This window comes from Salvelinus namaycush, chromosome 35, assembly GCF_016432855.1.
Source record: "Salvelinus namaycush isolate Seneca chromosome 35, SaNama_1.0, whole genome shotgun sequence".
Classification (NCBI taxonomy): Eukaryota; Metazoa; Chordata; class Actinopteri; order Salmoniformes; family Salmonidae; genus Salvelinus; species Salvelinus namaycush.
The window spans coordinates 2,708,948-2,730,532 of NC_052341.1; the positions used below are offsets into that span (position 1 = coordinate 2,708,948).

General features: G+C 44.6%; 1 protein-coding gene across 1 annotated transcript in view; it reads right to left on the bottom strand.

The window, feature by feature from the left end:
- The window catches only part of LOC120030042 (brain-specific angiogenesis inhibitor 1-associated protein 2-like), a 66,093-nt gene extending 64,812 nt beyond the window's left edge, over window positions 1–1,281 (bottom strand). Inside the window, exon 1 of the mRNA XM_038975361.1 lies at window positions 1,220–1,281. Coding sequence (XP_038831289.1) covers window positions 1,220–1,264 — 45 coding nt within the window. The 5' untranslated portion in view covers window positions 1,265–1,281. The remainder of the gene's footprint in view (window positions 1–1,219) is intronic.
- Between the last annotated feature and the right edge of the window lie 20,304 nt (window positions 1,282–21,585).

The window sequence follows — 21,585 nt, forward strand, 5'->3', positions numbered from 1 at the left end:
GCTGGAGCGGCTTCATCATCATCATTCTTATCTATGGAGCGATTTCAGTACCAACAGAAATTATATTTGAATTCCATAATTGTTTATTTGTATTAGGATATTGAATTTGAAATTCGTAATTAAATTCATAAAATTAATTTGTATTTCATAGTTTGAAACGACATCAAATGTATATTTCATTCAGACTTATTGATGTGGGGCTATACTCCCTTATAATGTGTCCACGGGCAGTGTGGTCAGCATGTGGGCAGTGTGGTCAGCATGTGGGCAGTGTGGTCAGCATGTAACTGGTCCTGTAACGTGGGCAGTGTGGTCAGCATGTAACTGGTCCTGTAACGTGGGCAGTGTGGTCAGCATGTAACTGGTCCTGTAACGTGGGCAGTGTGGTCAGCATGTAACTGGTCCTGTAACGTGGGCAGTGTGGTCAGCATGTAACTGGTCCTGTAACGTGGGCAGTGTGGTCACCATGTAACTGGTCCTGTAACGTGGGCAGTGTGGTCAGCATGTAACTGGTCCTGTAACATGGGCAGTGTGGTCAGCATGTAACTGGTCCTGTAACATGGGCAGTGTGGTCAGCATGTGGGCAGTGTGGTCAGCATGTGGGCAGTGTGGTCAGCATGTGGGCAGTGTGGTCAGCATGTGGGCAGTGTGGTCAGCATGTGGGCAGTGTGGTCAGCATGTGGGCAGTGTGGTCAGCATGTGGGCAGTGTGGTCAGCATGTGGGCAGTGTGGTCAGCATGTGGGCAGTGTGGTCAGCATGTGGGCAGTGTGGTCAGCATGTAATTCAACATGCCACTTTGGCTTCAGCAACTGCCAGAGGCTTGGGTTTACCACAGAGAGAGTTTGATTCTCTGTTCTCCTCTACCTCTCCTGGCTGGCAAAGTACCAGGATGTTGTCTCTGGTTTTGAGTCTGAATATAGAGAACTCAATTTGAAAACTGAATTTGAATGCATCTGAAAAGTTGAATGTGAAACTTTGATCAACTTTAAAAATGACAGTTTTGAAACTTGATACACAGACAATGAATGCAATATCTACATACTTCATTTGAATATTCAATCAAACTGAAATAATTTTAAATGCAATAATAATGATAATGAAACAAGTTCAATTTATGAATTCAATGATTACATTTGCGCATTACACATTCTAAAATATAAAATTCTAATTCAATATCCTAATACAAATTCCTCATTCCCATCATCCAGTTCTCCTCACCATATCTTCAAGCTGCATCTGGATCTGCCTGTGGACCTCAGCCATCTGAAACAGTACGTCCCCTAAAGAGAAGACAGACCAGGAAAGAAAAAAAATGGGAAGAAAGACAGAGAGAGAATTATATTAAATCTTCCAAGGTGTCGCTGAAAGCTACATCAACGTGCAAACAAGACCATGCAGCCAAACAAAAAACACACGGAAGACTGGTGGAGGGAGGGAGACAAGGGAGGAGGAGGATGAATAATGAACAGGATGGAACGTCAGTCAAGTCACGAGCAAAACGGAACTGAAAAACAATAGAACAACACAACAGAAACAGAGAATGTAAATCAAAGTATCAATGATAATATTAGCTTCATATTAATAGTATTGAGACCATACAAATACTCCATATGAGATAAACAAATAAAAATTAGTTCCACACAGGAATTAGTCAATCTTTATACTAAGAGAGAAAGCGAGTGCTTTGCACTAAATAAAACACAGAAATACTCCAAACAAAAAGCAGAACCGAGAGAAAAGCCTAAAACAAAAAGAGGAGAGGAGAGAGTAAAGGGTGATTCATGCAGCCAGGGAGATTAAATGCGTTCGTTTTAAGATACCTACATGCTGCCTCTTCTGAATATGCAATGCATTGTAAAAAAAAGGAACAAAAATATATAGTTTGAGCTACGAACGGATAGAAAAGACCTGGAGATACAGAGACAGATCAAACTACCCCAGAGACGAGACCCGTTTCCAAATAAATTCCCCAGATATAGGAATGAGACACACGATGGGTTACCCACCACACACACACACCGATTGTGTTCAATCAAATATTGACTTTGCAGACATTCACAAGGTGATGATTTATTGTAATTAATTGACTATCCATTTGTCAATTAAAAAGGTGTAATATCTAAGATCATCCAACTCGCTGCGTGTAGTACGCTGCCCTGAACCATTCTATGATTTATGTGATCACTCAGAGTCTTTCACAGGTCACTAACTGGGGTTATGAAACAAGTGGGGAAGGAGAGGTGGTGAGGGAAGAACCAAGGTGATAGGTTGATACTTCCTATAGAACTAAGGAGAACATTCTAGAAGGGTCTTTCTTTAATGACATCACAGCATAAAGAAGCTTATCAGGAAGTGGTAAGGTCATCAAGCTGACTAAGTGAAAAGGAGATGTAGGAGAAGGGAAGGATGGGAACCTTCCAACAAGGCTTGGACCGGATTCAGGTCTTAAAATCCACAAAAACAGCATGTAATGCAAAACGGTTAAAAGTACACACAAGATGGTAGGACATTATTTGGGAAGCGATTACATTGTTAGCTGCACAGTACACACACTTAATCTTTAACCAACCAACCAGCCACACAGACGGGGACACACACACACACAGATGGACATACACAAACAGACGCATAGCCAGTACAGTACAATCCCCCTAACAAAAGGACAGTGACAGGCATACAGAGGCCTCCCTCCCCTCATCCCATCCAGAATGCCTATGAAAGCCAGGGTAGGAACATGGCAGTGGTTATTGCACTGCCTGAGGCTGGACACAGTGAGGTAGAGAAATATGTCGGCGTCAGCTTCCAACCTCTGTCTGGTTTTGGCTGGTTTCCAAAGCACTCTCCATCTCATCAATCGATGAAGAACCCCTGGCCTCGCTGTCGAGGGAAAAATGACAATGTATCTCAATATGTCTCCACTGAATCGACACGTTTACTGAACTCAATCAGTGAGCAACATAGCACAACATTTTTCCATATTGGACAAGCACAAATACACACAAAGTGCACACACACACACACACACCTCACTCTACTCTGTATAATAGCACCATTTATAGGTCTGGTTCCATGCCAAGGAGGACAGTGCTGATTCATCACACTGAGACCACCAGAGGATCACAATGTCCACCCACCACCCTCCTTCCTCCCCCCTTCCTCCTCCTCCCTCCACGCTAATACCACTGTCCATCCATCAACCACCTTCCTCCTCCTCCCTCCAAGCTAATACCACTCTCCATCCATCAACCACCTTGCTCCTCCTCCCTCCACCCCCACCATGCTAATACCACTGTCCATCCATCAACCACCTTCCTCCTCCTCCCTCCAAGCTAATACCACTCTCCATCCATCAACCACCTTCCTCCTCCTCCCTCCAAGCTAATACCACTCTCCATCCATCAACCACCTTGCTCCTCCTCCCGCCACCCCCACCAAGCTAATACCACTCTCCATCCATCAACCACCTTGCTCCTCCTCCCGCCACCCCCACCAAGCTAATACCACTCTCCATCCATCAACCACCTTGCTCCTCCTCCCTCCACCCCCACCATGCTAATACCACTGTCCATCCATCAACCACCTTCCTCCTCCTCCCACCAAGCTAATACCACTCTCCATCCATCAACCACCTTGCTCCTCCTCCCTCCACCCCACCATGCTAATACCACTGTCCATCCATCAACCACCTTCCTCCTCCTCCCTCCAAGCTAATACCACTCTCCATCCATCAACCACCTTGCTCCTCCTCCCGCCACCCCCACCAAGCTAATACCACTCTCCATCCATCAACCACCTTGCTCCTCCTCCCTCCACCCCCACCATGCTAATACCACTGTCCATCCATCAACCACCTTCCTCCTCCTCCCTCCACCCCCACCATGCTAATACCACTCTCCATCCATCAACCACCTTGCTCCTCCTCCCTCCACCCCCACCATGCCAATACCACTGTCCATCAATCAACCACCTTCCTCCTCCTCCCTCCACCCCCACCATGCTAATACCACTGTCCATCCATCAACCACCTTCCTCCTCCTCCTCCCTCCACCCCCACCATGCTAATACCACTGTCCATCCATCAACCACCTTCCTCCTCCTCCCTCCACCCCCACCATGCTAATACCACTCTCCATCCATCAACCACCTTCCTCCTTCTCCCTCCACTCCCACCATGCTAATACCACTCTCCATCCATCAACCACCTTCCTCCTTCTCCTTCTCCCTCTCCCACCATGCTAATACCTCTCCATCCATCAACCACCTTGCTCCTCCTCCCTCCACCCCCACCATGCTAATACCACTGTCCATCCATCAACCACCTTCCTCCTCCTCCCTCCAAGCTAATACCACTCTCCATCCATCAACCACCTTCCTCCTCCTCCCTCCAAGCTAATACCACTCTCCATCCATCAACCACCTTGCTCCTCCTCCCGCCACCCCCACCAAGCTAATACCACTCTCCATCCATCAACCACCTTGCTCCTCCTCCCTCCACCCCCACCATGCTAATACCACTGTCCATCCATCAACCACCTTCCTCCTCCTCCCACCAAGCTAATACCACTCTCCATCCATCAACCACCTTGCTCCTCCTCCCTCCACCCCCACCATGCTAATACCACTGTCCATCCATCAACCACCTTCCTCCTCCTCCCTCCAAGCTAATACCACTCTCCATCCATCAACCACCTTGCTCCTCCTCCCGCCACCCCCACCAAGCTAATACCACTCTCCATCCATCAACCACCTTGCTCCTCCTCCCTCCACCCCCACCATGCTAATACCACTGTCCATCCATCAACCACCTTCCTCCTCCTCCCTCCACCCCCACCATGCTAATACCACTCTCCATCCATCAACCACCTTGCTCCTCCTCCCTCCACCCCCACCATGCCAATACCACTGTCCATCAATCAACCACCTTCCTCCTCCTCCCTCCACCCCCACCATGCTAATACCACTGTCCATCCATCAACCACCTTCCTCCTCCTCCTCCCTCCACCCCCACCATGCTAATACCACTGTCCATCCATCAACCACCTTCCTCCTCCTCCTCCTCCTCCCTCCACGCTAATACCGCTCTCCATCAAGGGATAAAATACAGCGACACGATTAACTAGATTAGTGGACGGGAACAAAATGAAGGGGCGGTAAGATATAACAGCACCATGCTTTGAACAATGTGACTACATCACATGAATATTACTGTGTGTGTTCAAGCAGATGCACATCATAGCTGTGTGAAGTAGCGGTGCTGCTGCACACCCTGATAAATCAGAATAGTTTTTTAATTAATATATATTTTGATTTTTTTTAATTCACAAAAGTAGTGCCCTGGGCCTTTATAATATTAGCAGACCGATTATAGACGTCTGTAGCATGGGCAAAAACATATTTTCAGCATCTCCACTTTGGCAAAAAAGTTATGGACAAAAATACAAAAACAAAATCTAATTAAATATTTTTCTTGATCAAATAACATAGAAGATATTACCATCCTTATAAAACCACTTCATGTAAACGTATTGTATATAGGCCGGTCATCTTGGATTGTACCTGTAGACCTTCCATCACCATGGAGAAAACAATGACCTACCTGTAGACCTTCCATCACCATGGAGAAAACATTGACCTACCCTGTAGACCTTCCATCGCCATGGAGAAAACAATGACCTACCCTGTAGACCTTCCATCGCCATGGAGAAAACAATGACCTACCCTGTAGACCTTCCATCGCCATGGAGAAAACAATGACCTACCCTGTAGACCTTCCATCGCCATGGAGAAAACAATGACCTACCCTGTAGACCTTCCATCGCCATGGAGAAAACAATGACCTACCCTGTAGACCTTCCATCGCCATGGAGAAAACAATGACCTACCCTGTAGACCTTCCATCGCCATGGAGAAAACAATGACCTACCCTGTAGACCTTCCATCGCCATGGAGAAAACAATGACCTACCCTGTAGACCTTCCATCGCCATGGAGAAAACAATGACCTACCCTGTAGACCTTCCATCGCCATGGAGAAAACAATGACCTACCCTGTAGACCTTCCATCACCATGGAGAAAACAATGACCTACCCTGTAGACCTTCCATCACCATGGAGAAAACAATGACCTACCCTGTAGACCTTCCATCACCATGGAGAAAACAATGACCTACCCTGTAGACCTTCCATCACCATGGAGAAAACAATGACCTACCCTGTAGACCTTCCATCACCATGGAGAAAACAATGACCTACCCTGTAGACCTTCCATCACCATGGAGAAAACAATGACCTACCCTGTAGACCTTCCATCGCCATGGAGAAAACAATGACCTACCCTGTAGACCTTCCATCGCCATGGAGAAAACAATGACCTACCCTGTAGACCTTCCATCGCCATGGAGAAAACATTGACCTACCCTGTAGACCTTCCATCGCCATGGAGAAAACATTGACCTACCCTGTAGACCTTCCATCGCCATGGAGAAAACAATGACCTACCCTGTAGACCTTCCATCGCCATGGAGAAAACAATGACCTACCCTGTAGACCTTCCATCGCCATGGAGAAAACAATGACCTACCCTGTAGACCTTCCATCGCCATGGAGAAAACAATGACCTACCCTGTAGACCTTCCATCGCCATGGAGAAAACAATGACCTACCCTGTAGACCTTCCATCGCCATGGAGAAAACAATGACCTACCCTGTAGACCTTCCATCGCCATGGAGAAAACAATGACCTACCCTGTAGACCTTCCATCGCCATGGAGAAAACAATGACCTACCCTGTAGACCTTCCATCACCATGGAGAAAACAATGACCTACCCTGTAGACCTTCCATCACCATGGAGAAAACAATGACCTACCCTGTAGACCTTCCATCACCATGGAGAAAACAATGACCTACCCTGTAGACCTTCCATCACCATGGAGAAAACAATGACCTACCCTGTAGACCTTCCATCACCATGGAGAAAACAATGACCTACCCTGTAGACCTTCCATCGCCATGGAGAAAACATTGACCTACCCTGTAGACCTTCCATCGCCATGGAGAAAACATTGACCTACCCTGTAGACCTTCCATCGCCATGGAGAAAACAATGACCTACCCTGTAGACCTTCCATCGCCATGGAGAAAACAATGACCTACCCTGTAGACCTTCCATCGCCATGGAGAAAACAATGACCTACCCTGTAGACCTTCCATCGCCATGGAGAAAACAATGACCTACCCTGTAGACCTTCCATCGCCATGGAGAAAACAATGACCTACCCTGTAGACCTTCCATCGCCATGGAGAAAACAATGACCTACCCTGTAGACCTTCCATCGCCATGGAGAAAACAATGACCTACCCTGTAGACCTTCCATCACCATGGAGAAAACAATGACCTACCCTGTAGACCTTCCATCACCATGGAGAAAACAATGACCTACCCTGTAGACCTTCCATCACCATGGAGAAAACAATGACCTACCCTGTAGACCTTCCATCACCATGGAGAAAACAATGACCTACCCTGTAGACCTTCCATCACCATGGAGAAAACAATTACCTACCCTGTAGACCTTCCATCACCATGGAGAAAACAATGACCTACCCTGTAGACCTTCCATCACCATGGAGAAAACAATGACCTACCCTGTAGACCTTCCATCACCATGGAGAAAACAATGACCTACCCTGTAGACCTTCCATCACCATGGAGAAAACAATGACCTACCCTGTAGACCTTCCATCACCATGGAGAAAACAATGACCTACCCTGTAGACCTTCCATCACCATGGAGAAAACAATGACCTACCCGTAGACCTTCCATCGCCATGGAGAAAACAATTACCTACCCGTAGACCTTCCATCGCCATGGAGAAAACAATGACCTACCCGTAGACCTTCCATCACCATGGAGAAAACAATGACCTACCCTGTAGACCTTCCATCACCATGGCGAAAACAATGACCAATCCAGTGATTGAATACATTCAGCCATCAAGCGGTTTGTGATGTGGCTCATTTGGTAGAGTATGATGCTTACAATGCTACGGTTGTGGGTTTGATTCCCACGGGTGACCAGTATGAAAAATGTACTCCCACTACTGTAAGTTGCTGTGGATAAGAGTGTCTACTAACATGGGAAAAGGAATGAATCGACCGTTTCAATTTTCACATAGAAATAAGTTGCATTTTGCTAAATTTTCAAGAAAACGGGAAAACATATCAAGCAAGTATTTTTATATTCCACAAGTATTATCAGATTAACTGTTTTGTAGAGATAATTAAACAGACTGAAATGTTACAAATGCTGGTCAACACTCAAATACATTAAGTAATTTTTTCTTCTTCATAAAAGCAGTGCATTGGGCCTTTACTAGCCCTGTATTAACAGACCGATATAGACGTTTTCAGCATGGGCATTTCTTTCTCTGCACCCCCCCTCCGCAGCAAAAAATAAATAAAATCTCAGCACCCAGAGACTACTTCTAGCAGCTATGTGCCTGTGTTTGTGAATGTCTAATGTAATGCTACTCCATCCTGACGTCTGACATATTGGTCTGCCTGTTCCTCTCTCCTGTCCCAGCAGGGTACCTAAGCTTCTGTACCATAATCAGCCCAGATAACATCTGAAGCTTAGAGACTAAAGCAGATATTGTTATGTGGTCTTAGTGGAGCCCCATCTTTAAAAAAAATAGACAATTAATTAACACGATTAATGCCCCCAGCTGCTTTGTCTTGTCCACTCAGGGCCTGTGGTCCCAAATGGCATCCGGTTTCCTATATAATGCACTACTTTTGACCAGGGCCATCCAAGACCTCTACACTGAGTATACAAAACATTAAGAGCACCTTCCTAATATTGCGTTGTACCCCCTCTCCTTTTACCCTCAGAACAGCCTCAGTTCGTAGCGGGATGGACTCTACGAGGTGTTGAAAGTGTTCCACAAGGATGCTGGCCCATGTTGACTCCAATACTTCCCACAGTTGTCAAGATGGCTGGATGTCTTTGGGTGGTGGAACATTCTTGATACACACAGGAAACTGTTGAGCATGAAAAACTCAGCAGCGTAGCAGTTCTTGACACAAACCGGTGCGCCTGGCACCTACTACCGTACCCCGTTCAAAAGGCACTTTAAATCTTTTGTCTTTCCCATTCACCCTCTGAATGGCACACATACACAATCCATGTCTCAATTGTCTATTTAACCTGTCTCCTCCCCTTCATCTACACTGATTGAAGTGGATTTAACACTTCAAAAATCAGTGATTATAGTTTTCACCTGGAATGACCCAGTCAGTCTATGTCATGGAAAGAGCAGGTGTTCTTAATGTTTTGTAGACTCAGTGTATACCAGGTGGTGTCAAAGGAAGGGAAATCATTAAAGACTCCAGCCATCAAAGACAGATGTTCTCTCTGTTTCCGCACAGCAACCGGTGCATCAAGTCTGACACCAACAGGCTCCTGAAACGATTCTATCCCCAAAACCATATGACTGTTAAATAGCTAACTATAATGAACAAAAATATAAACACAACATGTAAAGTGTTGGTCTCATGTTTCATGAACTGCAATAGAATATCCAAGAAATGTTCCATATGCACAAAAAAGCTTATTTCTCTAATGTTGAGCACAAATTTGTTTACATCCCTGTTAGTGAGCATTTCTCCTTTGCCAAGATAATCCATCTACCTGACAGGTGGGGCATATCAAGAAGCTGATTAAAACCGCATGCTCATTACACAGGTGCACCTTGTGCTGGTGACACTAAAAGGCAACTAAAATGGGCAGTCGTCTCACGCGACACAATGCCACAGATGTCTCTAGTTGAGGGAGCGTGCAATTGGCATGCTGACTGCAGGAACTTCCCCCAGAGCTGTTGCCAGAGAATTTAATATTAAATTTGTCATAAGCCGCCTCCAACGTAGTTTTAGAGAATTTGGCAGTAAATCCAACTGGCCTCACAACAGCAGACGAAGTGTAACCACGCCAGCCCATGACCTCCACATCCAGCTTCTTCACCTGCGGGATCGTCTAAGACCAGCCACCCAGACAGCTGATGAAACTGAGGAGTATTTGTCTGTATTCTAATTGGCTGGGTCTGGCTCCCAAGTGGGTGGAACTATGGCCTCCCAGGCCCACCCATGGCTGCTCCTCTGCCCAGTCATGTGAAATCCATAGATTAGGGCCTAATGAATGTATATCAATTGACTGGTTTCCTTATATGAACTGTAACTCAGTAAAATATTCAAATTGTTGCATGTTACGTTTATATGTTTGTTCCATTTAAATGGTCCGTGTAGCCATTTTGTTAGATATCTGAGTTGACCCTTGTATTTACATTTTTACACTGTCTCTATGCACACTCACAAGGCCCAACACACACACAAACACTTAATTTGCACACACACGCATCATATACACATACTTTTATACTGACTACACACATCATATATCCTGATGCCTAGTCACCTTAGCACTATACATATTCCCCCATCACACCAGTAACCCTGCACATTGTAGAAATGGTATTGACCCTGTATATATAGTATGGTATTGGAACTGACCCTGTATATAGTATGGTATTGAACTGACCCTGTATATAGTATGGTGTTGAACTTTGTTCTACCTTATGCTATTTTTAGTTCTACATTGATTACTGCATTGTTGGGATTAACGCTTGCAAGAAAGGCATTTCACTGTACTTGTGCATGGGTTCCCCAAGTGGAGCAGCGGTCAAAGGCACTGCATCTCAGTGCAAGAGGCGTCACTACAGTCCCTGGTTCGAATCCAGGCTGTATCACATCCGGGCTGTCGCCATTGTAAATAAGAATTTGTTCTTAACTGACTTGCCTAGTTAAAGGTTAAAACTGGAACATAGGCATCTGGTAAGAAGTGGGTGCATTGCATAGGGATTAGGTCATTTGGTACACCATTTGTCTTGTCCACTCCGATCGATTAGATTCTTAAGATGTCCCCTCAAGAGCCTGGTAAATCACAAAAATCCTATTTATTTTCCCCTTTCAACAAGATGCAATTGGCTTCTAGGGGTCGTGGAGCGGTTTGTCATTCATTGTGTTGCTCTCAGAATCTAGTGATGAGTGAAAAATATAAATTAGAGAAAAAAAAAGTGTTAGTGTATTTAGAATACACACAAATAACTGTGTTTATAATGCGTGAATAACAAAAGACCATCTCTGGAGAAAAGGATAGACAGTTCACGGCTCAAGGAGTCAGTGTCTTGAAAAACTAGGCATGTAGGAGAAATATTTTGTTGTCTTTTAACACTCTATAAACTTTTATCTCTGCATCAAAACAGGAAAATGTTACTAGTCCGGGGAGAGAAGACAGGATGTATAACCTAATACTAGAGTCTAGTGTGTTTCCTAGACATGATGTATAACCTAAAACTAGAGCCTAGTGTGTTTCCTAGACAGGATGTATAACCTAATACTAGAGTCTAGTGTGTTTCCTAGACATGATGTATAACCTAAAACTAGAGCCTAGTGTGTTTCCTAGACAGGATGTATAACCTAATACTAGAGTCTAGTGTGTTTCCTAGACATGATGTATAACCTAAAACTAGAGCCTAGTGTGTTTCCTAGACAGGATGTATAACCTAATACTAGAGTCTAGTGTGTTTCCTAGACAGGATGTATAACCTAAAACTAGAGCCTAGTGTGTTTCCTAGACAGGATGTATAACCTAATACTAGAGTCTAGTGTGTTTCCTAGACATGATGTATAACCTAATACTAGAGTCTAGTGTGTTTCCTAGACAGGATGTATAACCTAAAACTAGAGCCTAGTGTGTTTCCTAGACAGGATGTATAACCTAATACTAGAGTCTAGTGTGTTTCCTAGACATGATGTATAACCTAAAACTAGAGCCTAGTGTGTTTCCTAGACAGGATGTATAACCTAATACTAGAGTCTAGTGTGTTTCCTAGACAGGATGTATAACCTAAAACTAGAGCCTAGTGTGTTTCCTAGACAGGATGTATAACCTAAAACTAGAGCCTAGTGTGTTTCCTAGACAGGATGTATAACCTAAAACTAGAGCCTAGTGTGTTTCCTAGACAGGATGTATAACCTAAAACTAGAGTCTAGTGTTCATCCTAGCAGTAGTGACTGAACACACAGTAGGCCTAGCATATCATTACCAGGCCCAGGCGTGAAACACACGGTTTGTTTATGTATTTTTCATAAGAGGTCACACACACAAACTGTGTTCCAAACGCTGGTTCTGGTCCCACAGAGCGAAACCCAGAGACATTAGTAAGTTTTGTGTTACCCTCCTCTCTTGTGTATGGTCACAGAGTATTGTTGTTAAGGGTTATGTTTGTGGTTCAGCCCAGTCCAAGCTCTTCTCTGTCCTGGAACCCCAATGGTGGAACGTGCTTCCCCCTGGCACCAGGACGCCAGATCCCAGGCACCAGATCCCAGGCACCAGATCCCAGGCACCAGATCCCAGGCACCAGGACGCCAGATCCCAGGCACCAGGACGCCAGATCCCAGGCACCAGGACGCCAGATCCCAGGCACCAGGACGCCAGATCCCAGGCACCAGGACGCCAGATCCCAGGCACCAGGACGCCAGATCCCAGGCACCAGGACGCCAGATCCCAGGCACCAGGACGCCAGATCCCAGGCACTAGGACGCCAGATCCCTGGCACTAGGACACCAGATGCCCGTGACTTTTGTGAACTAACACTCGCACTGGACTTTTCCCCAAAAGCACTGGCTTTGCTGATAACTACTCTATCGAGAGAGAAAAAAGTACTTACCATGCCTGAAATGTGGTCGTCTCACCTAGCTATCTTAAGATGAATGCATCAACTGTAAATTGCTCTGGATAAGAGCATCTGCTAAATGACTGAAATGTAAAATGTTAGCTAATTCTCAATTGGGGAAACTGAGAATGAGTGTCTGAGATGAGACCGAGGGAAAAGAGTCAGCAATGTCTGTGACAGTGAGGTAACTGTTAGATTCACACCAAGAGCTGGGTGAGAATGAGAGTAATCTCAGAGAGGACAGGCTGATGTGAAAGACTCAACGTCACAGTCACATAGGAACAGCGTCACAGTCACAGATAACTGTGAACCCCCAGAGAAAACTCCAGGTCCACTCAGCAGGAGGGAACAACAGTGTAAAGTAAGGTTGGTGCTGGAGTGGGTACATGGTGCTCTTAAATAGCTTGTAATTGGCTTTTATGGGATTCAGAACAGAGGTCGGTCATTGCGTCCTTTCCTCTTCACTGGTTGGCATGGAAGTGTGTGTGTGTGTGTATGTGTATATATGTGCCAGTGGTATAGTACCACAGAGCCCAGTATTCTACTATATTAACAGGTTCATTAAGTCACTATCTGGCAGAGTAACACCCGTACCAAGGACGGGTGGCAAACCAGCTCAAGGGCATATTTTACAAAGTCCAGCAGGCTGTTGAAAGCATATTGACACTGCATCACTTATTGCTGCAGTGGAAAGAAAAAAAAAATACAGAACAAATCGGCAAAGCTTGTGGATTTCACACATACCAGCTATGAAGCACGGACAAGCTGTGAATTCACTCCCTCCCTCCCTCCCAGTCTTACAAAACAAAAAATGACTGAAAAATGTTCAGCTGACAGACATGAGTAGAAGAGTTTCACAGACTGACGGCAGATAAGAGTTGAGAGAACGCTACCAGAGAAACAGGTGTGTGTTAGTATTTTAATCAAAGACACAGCACTAAAGACAGCTAAGGACCCTCGGAGAGCTGTGATCACAGAGGCCAGGTCCGAGTCTCTCTACCTCCCTCTCCACCTCCACCTCCCTCCCCCCATCCACCTCCCTCTCTCCATCCACCTCCCTCTCTCCATCCACCTCCCTCTCTCCATCCACCTCCCTCTCTCCATCCACCTCCCTCTCTCCATCCACCTCCCTCTCTCCATCCACCTCCCGTGAGATTCGTCCCAAATGGAACCCGATTCCCTATGGGCCTTAGTCAGAAGTAGTGCAACGTAAAGGTTAAAGGGTGTCATTTGTCAGGCAGCTTTAAAGCAACAGAGCCAAGGGCCTAGAGCTGAAATTCATTAGGCTATCAGAAATACAAGAACCTGTTGTCATCTCAGGCAGAATAATTCGTTATCTACTGAGAACAAGAGACCAGGTGTTTGTGATGATGTTTGGAAGAAGACTCTCGCTGGCGCTGCAGTTTCCTCATACACACTGAGCGTCTCCAGATAAACCTCAGGGGAGAAACTCAGAAACCGGGTCACCTAGGGGTCAACTGTTTCACCCTCACTGTGTCTCCCTTCTCAGAGATAGAGTACAATTAGAAGGCAGGAAATTAGAAGGCAGGAAAAAGGCAGGAAATATTGCCAGATAAAGCCAGAGAGGTCCCCAAAATGTAAAGCTGTGTGTATGTGTGTGTGTGCTGGCCCAGCAGTGAACAAGTGGGCTTACTGTATTTGATGCGGCACACGTGTGACAGGCCACCAGATTGTCTCCCTTCATGCTTCTCACAGCTCTCTAATAAAAGCCTCCAGTAGACAATGACTGCTTCCCATATAGTACCCTATGTAGGGCACTACGTATGACCAAAACATTACGAGGCCTGGTCAAAGGTAGTGCACTACATAGGGACACACGTGTCATTTGGGATGTACCCTGTGTGTGTGCTGCCAGGCTGGCGTTTCCATGGAGGAGCAGACAGGCTAATAAAATAACTCCTTCACTGTCCTCATAACAAGGCCAGGTTTTAGAGGGCACACTTACACCACTCACTGTTTCTTGGCTGGCCCAAGCAAGTCTCTTCTTATTGGTGTCCTTTAGTAGTTTGGGCTCCCGAGTGGTGCAGTGGTCTAAGGCACTGTATCTCAGTGCAAGAGGCGTCACTACAGACCCTGGTTCGATTCCAGGCTGTATCACATCCGGACGTGATTGGGAGTCCCATAGGGCGGTGAACAATTGGCCCAGCGTCGTCGGGGTTTGGCCGGGGTATGCCTTCATTGTAAATAACAATTTGTTCTTATCTGACTTGCCTTGATAAATAAACATTTAAAAAAAGAAAAAAGTTGTGGTTTCTTTGAAGCAATTTGACCATGAAGGCCTGACTCATGCGGTCTCCTCCGAAGAGTTGATGTTGAGATGTGTCTGTTATTTGAAATCTGAAGCATTTATTTGGGCTGCAATTTCTGAGGCTGGTAACTCCTATCAGAACTTATCCTCTGCAGCAAAGGTAATTATTAATACCCCATTATGGGGTATTGAGTGTAGATTGATGGAAAATTTTTAGAATTTAATCCACTTCTGAATGCATTGTATATGCAACATCCACTGATGAATAGACTCCCTCCCTACTTTTCCCCTTTGACCTGATCAGAATATGATTCTCGCTGGTTTCGTCATTTCCTGATCAGAATTAGATTCTCTCTGGTATCGTCCTTTCCTGATCAGAATTACATTCTCTCTGGTATCGTCCTTTCCTGATCAGAATTACATTCTCTCTGGTATCGTCCTTTCCTGATCAGAATTACATTCTCTCTGGTATCGTCCTTTCCTGATCAGAATTACATTCTCTCTGGTATCGTCCTTTCCTGATCAGAATTACATTCTCTCTGGTATCGTCCTTTCCTGATCAGAATTACATTCTCTCTGGTATCGTCCTTTCCTGATCAGAATTACATTCTCTCTGGTATCGTCCTTTCCTGATCAGAATTACATTCTCTCTGGTATCGTCCTTTCCTGATCAGAATTACATTCTCTCTGGTATTGTCCTTTCCTGATCAGAATTACATTCTCTCTGGTATTGTCCTTTCCTGATCAGAATTACATTCTCTCTGGTATTGTCCTTTCCTGATCAGAATTACATTCTCTCTGGTATTGTCCTTTCCTGATCAGAATTACATTCTCTCTGGTATTGTCCTTTCCTGATCAGAATTACATTCTCTCTGGTATTGTCCTTTCCTGATCAGAATTACATTCTCTCTGGTATTGTCCTTTCCTGATCAGAATGACATTCTCTCTGGTATTGTCCTTTCCTGATCAGAATGACATTGTGTCTAGTATTGTCATTTTCTATCTATATTTCTGTCTATCCCATCTATCTCCCCACTGATTTCCTTACTGTCGACATAAAGGTTCAGCCCAGCAAAACCCTTCCTCTGAATCTAACGAAGAAGCCTTTTTTCCATGTTCTTCTATCTAGTGGAGCAGTGCTAGCTGCAAGCTGTCCTCTCTCTCTAGCTAGAGGAATATGGACACGCGCAGTGGAGGTGCCTCAGGAGGAATAGGAGGACCATCCTCCTCAGTGAAATTTCATAAAAATAGTGAAACATAAAAAAGTCATTTTTATATTAAACTATACTAAATATATTCATAGGTCACAAAATAATTGCTTAAAATACACTGTTGTTTTGCAATGAAGGTCTACAGTAACTTCAACAACACTGTCTGGGGTAGCATCAATGGTGCAGCCAGAAGACAGCTAGCTTCAGTCCTCCTCTGACTACATTGACTTTAATACAAAACCTAGGAGGATCGTAGGCCTCACCCCCTTCCATAGACTTACATGGTAATTATGACGACTTCCGGAGGACGTCCTCCAACTAATCAAAGCTTTTGCAGTATGAACTGACATGTTGTCCATCAAATCATATAATTAGGATCAGAGAATTAACCTAGTGAGTTGTATTGGGATTGTGTCACAGAGCATTATGGGGGTTCTGTGTGTTGAGAGGCTTGGTGACATTGTTGGATAGAGATTATGAGTGAAGAGTGATAGTTGAGCATTTTGGGGATATTATTAAATTCAAATTCATATTTTTTTGTACCATCATCTTTGAAATGCAAGACCAAGGCAATGTACTATTCCAGCCCAGGTGCAATTTAGATTTCGGCCACTAGAAGGCACCGGTGTATGTGCAAAGTTTTAGACTGATCCAATAATTCATTGCATTTCTGTTCAAAATTTGGTGTCAAGACTGCCCAAATGTGCCAATTTTTTTTATTAATAACTTTGTTCAAAATTGTGCACTCTCCTCAAACAATAGCATTGTATTATTTCACTGTAATATCTCATGTAAATTGGACAGTGCAGTTAGATTAACAAGAATTTAAGCTTTCTGCCAATATAAGATATGTCTATGTCCTGGGAAATGTTCTTGTTACTTACAACCTCATGCTAATCGCATTAGCCTAAGTTAGCTCAACCATCCTGTGGATGGGACACCGATCCCGAAGAACTTACTTGCTGAACATATCGAACTTTCGACTCCCTTTTCTGGGATGTCGAAAACAATTCTGAATGATTTGATAGCTTCCATCGCATCATCCATTAACAGTTAGATTAAAGAGAGAGGTTAATGCAGCATATTTTTTCGTGTGCTCTTGGGTAGGCTTTACACTTTCCTTATTTAGCAAAGATGATAACATATAATCACTCAGAACAGACACAAGCAAGCACATTACATAAATGTCGCAGCAGCTTAGGCTACACTTAAACATTACAAATCTGACATGCTGTATCGGATTAAAACAAGACAATTTTTTTCAGTCTGATCAACTGTTAAAAATTGCCCCACCGCTCTGGGACCTATGGTGCCACCAGTCTGACCGCTCTGGGACCTATGGTGCAACCAGTCTGACCGCTCTGGGACCTATGGTGCCACCAGTCTGACCGCTCTGGGACCTATGGTGCCACCAGTCTGACCGCTCTGGGACCTATGGTGCCACCAGTCTGACCGCTCTTGGACCTATGGTGCCACCAGTCTGCTTGCAGTTGTCAGTGATCGTCAGGTATGTGGATGATCAGGGCTTTATTCAGGAACGTTTCTTAGGCTACTTTGATGTGTCAAGTGGGTGAGATGCGTAGACTGTGTTTGACTTTATGAATTTTGAGATGTCTGAGTTTAAGTTCATAAAGAAACTCGTTGTCCAAATCTACTACGGCACAGCTGTAATGTAATGCATCTGCTATTTATATTTACAGCTAAGTCCCCTCCTTTTCCCTGATTAAGAGGTGATGCCTACTTCCCTCCACTACACACTTTTGGGCTGGCAGGTAGCCTAGTGGTTTAAAGTGTTGGGCCAGTAACCGAAAAGTTGCTGGATCGAATCCCTGAGCTGACAAGGTAAAAATCTGTCGTTCTGCCCTTGAACAAAGCAGTTTTTATTTTATTTTATTTATTTCACCTTTATTTAACCAGGTAGGCCAGTTGAGAACAAGTTCTCATTTACAACTGCGACCTGGCCAAGATAAAGCAAAGCAGTGCGACACAAACAAGTTAACCCACTGTTCCCCGGTAGGCCGTCAGTGTAAAAAAGAATTTGTTCTTAACCGACTTGCCTAGTTAAATAAAAAATAAACACTACCATTGTCAACTTTCTCCTGACATGAACTGTCTCATGTCTCATGTGCCCGCTCATCCACTGGCACATTGAATGTTTCCCCTCCAAGCACTGTGAGTACCCCATCAATGTTCTCTCATTACTGTATGTAGAGTCAATCACAAACACATTATTACGCATCAATGATTTTACTCCTTGCTTGGACGAACTCATTCTTAGCTCTTATCTGTGTTAGTGTGTTGCTTTATAGTTCGTCTTCCCAGTCAAATCCTGTCCTTGTCAAGCCTCTGAACACCTCAACTTATTCCTCATACAATCACTGCTGTGATCCCTTTCCAACATGGTGTAAGTAGCCCTCTCATTTCCATTCCCCATAATATTGTATTAAAAATGTCTTTATTTAAAGCGTCAAATAATTAGTCTGACAATTTTTGAAACACACTGTTGTCTCCGTGTGTTCCGCGCCTATATCAAGGGTCTCCCATCCTCCTCAATTTTTCAAGTCACCAGCCTCTACTGGCGCGCACCACCACAGGCGCGCAGACACACACACAGCATGGTTAACACCACGGCATCTCAATTCATTAGCGAAAGAATCATTATTTCCCAAACCTCAGATGCAGCCGTTTAACTTCGACTCTAAAGAGTTTTAATGAGGACGGCCATCGCTCCAGATGTGCATGCATCCTCTACGGACGGATACCGAGAACACTGCAACAGCTGACAGCAGGAGAGGAATTCATTAAATAGAGCAGAAATTTAGAATTTAATTGTGTATCAGAATGACAAGTATGATGAACAATGTCCTGTTATGGGTAGAGAGGAGAGTCGGTGGTACCAGAGAATCCTTCCTGATGTCCTGTTATGGGCAGGGAGGATAACCGGTAATGCCAGAGAATCCTTCCTCTATGACAATGGAAGCCAGACTATGCCAACTTCAGCAGTGTGACATCACCAACGAGCCATTTTTGGGCAGTCTGTGCGTTGGTCTAGTGTATTTGGTCTCCCCTCTCGCTTTTTCTGAATCGCTCCCGGAATGCATTTCATCTATCTGTTACTTTCGAGGTGAGGTGGCAGAGCATTTTCCTAGGGCTTCCTGCCTGCCTGCGTAGGCTCCTACATCATTGCGTGGGCGTCCAGATTGAGAGAGGGAGGGATGGAGAGAGCTGGTGGGGGAAGACTGACTCTGACCTCTGCTGCAGTGGAACAAATCACTGAGCATCCATCCTTTCCTTCTCAAAGAGACGGATGAAAAGTTGTTGAATTTTTAAAAGCCTCCACTTGTGCTTAGAATAACTTGTGAATGAACTCTGACTAAAGTGACTGCCTATTTAATTTGTGTTCTTAGTACGATGCTGTGTGAGAGACGGACCATGGCACACAGAATAAAAAGGTGTCCTCGCTTGTGTGAATGGATATTTTATGAGTCAGTGATTGTGTATTAGGGGCTAGCGGTGGAACAGGGGCAATTAATGGAACAGGGGCTAGTAGTGGAACAGGGGCTATTAATGGAACAGGGGCTAGTAGTGGAACAGGGGCTATTAATGGAACAGGGGCTAGTAGTGGAGTAGGGGCAATTAATGGAATAGTGACTGGTAGTGGAACAGGGGCTAGTAGTGGAACAGGGGCTAGAAGTGGGGCTAGCATTGGAATAGGGGCTATTAGTGGAATAGGTTCTAGTAGTGGGGCTATGATTGGAATATGGTCTAGTAGTGGAAGTGGGGCTAGTGGTGGAATAGAGGCTAGCAGTGGGGCTAGTACTGGAATAGGGGCTAGTAGTGGGACTAGTAGTAGAATATGGGCTAGTAGTGGAATAGGGGCAAGCGGTGGGGCTAGTATTGGAATAGGGGCTAGTGGTGGGACTAGTAGCAGAATATGGGCTAGTAGTGGAATAGGGGATAATTAATGGAATCGGTCTAGTGGTGAAATTGGGTCTAGTGGTGGAATAGGGGCTATTAATAATGGAATAATGCTTTAGGAATAATAACAGGGTTGAAACAGTTAAATGTGAGAGGCTAAGTGAAACCCAAGTGTGTGTGTACATTATAGTGTGTGTGTGTACGTAGATGCGTGAGTGTACTAGTGTGTGTGTGTGTGTGTGTATGTAGATGCGTGAGTGTACTAGTGTGTGTGTACATTATAGTGTGTGTGTGTATGTAGATGCGTGAGTGTACTAGTGTGTGTGTGTAGGCCACCAGTCTGATTTCTGGTGTGGGAGGAAAACAGCTTGACTGTACCATTATTAAGCTGAGACTCTGTCGCTCTCGTCTCTGGAAGCACACAACATCATAAATTGCCAACTGGAAAACAGCTGCAACACAACACCATACATGTACTATGCTCCAGATGTGTATGACAGGTCACGCATGTTTAAATCTCACATACATGACACATGTTAGTTTCTCTTCAGTACAGGAAAATAAAATGACAAATCTTATAACAACTGCCCACAGCCTATAACATGCCAGGAAGAAGCGGTCTCTGTATTTAAGCCAAAAGGCTACAAGTACCATATGTTCTCTATGTTCAACATGTCATGTTCTATGAGGAAGTGTTCCTTATTAGTGTGCACTTGGGCTCTGTCTTCTGTAGGTAATCACACTGATTTATGATATAACGAAGGACACAGACACCCCCCAAAAGGGAGGAGGTAAGAAATGATGATGCATCACTGCAGTATTGTAGCTACTGCATATACACCTTAGGGGTAAAGTTATATTATTATTATTCAGTCCTGTGTGTGCAGTGCAGTTCCATTCCCCTTGACACTACCGCACGTTAGAGACGTTATTTATTATTATTATTATTTATTTATCCCCACGTGATCTCTAGCGGAGCCCCTCACCTTAAAAATACCCTCCCTTTTATATAACCTAGAACAGGGAAGCAGGGGGTGCATCCCAAATGGAACCCTATTCCCTATATAGTGCACTACTTCTGCCCAGGGTCCATAGGGTATAGGGTGCCATTTGGGAGTTTGAGAGAAAAGCCAAATAGCTTTAGAAAATGTGATTGGGAGAACAGGGAGTGTTTTTTCCCTGGGTAGCTTGAATTGATGTAGCTACTGACTTGTTGGATTATCACTTCTGGTTTGTCTCACAGGCAACAGTTAGGGAGGAAACATCTGGACTGGTCCATTGCATAAATTGCTTTTCACGCTCTTCAAATCACTCGTCATTTAATAATCACATATTGTAATGATCTGGGAAATACACTACTTGACACCTGCTCGTCGAATATCTCATTCCAAAATCA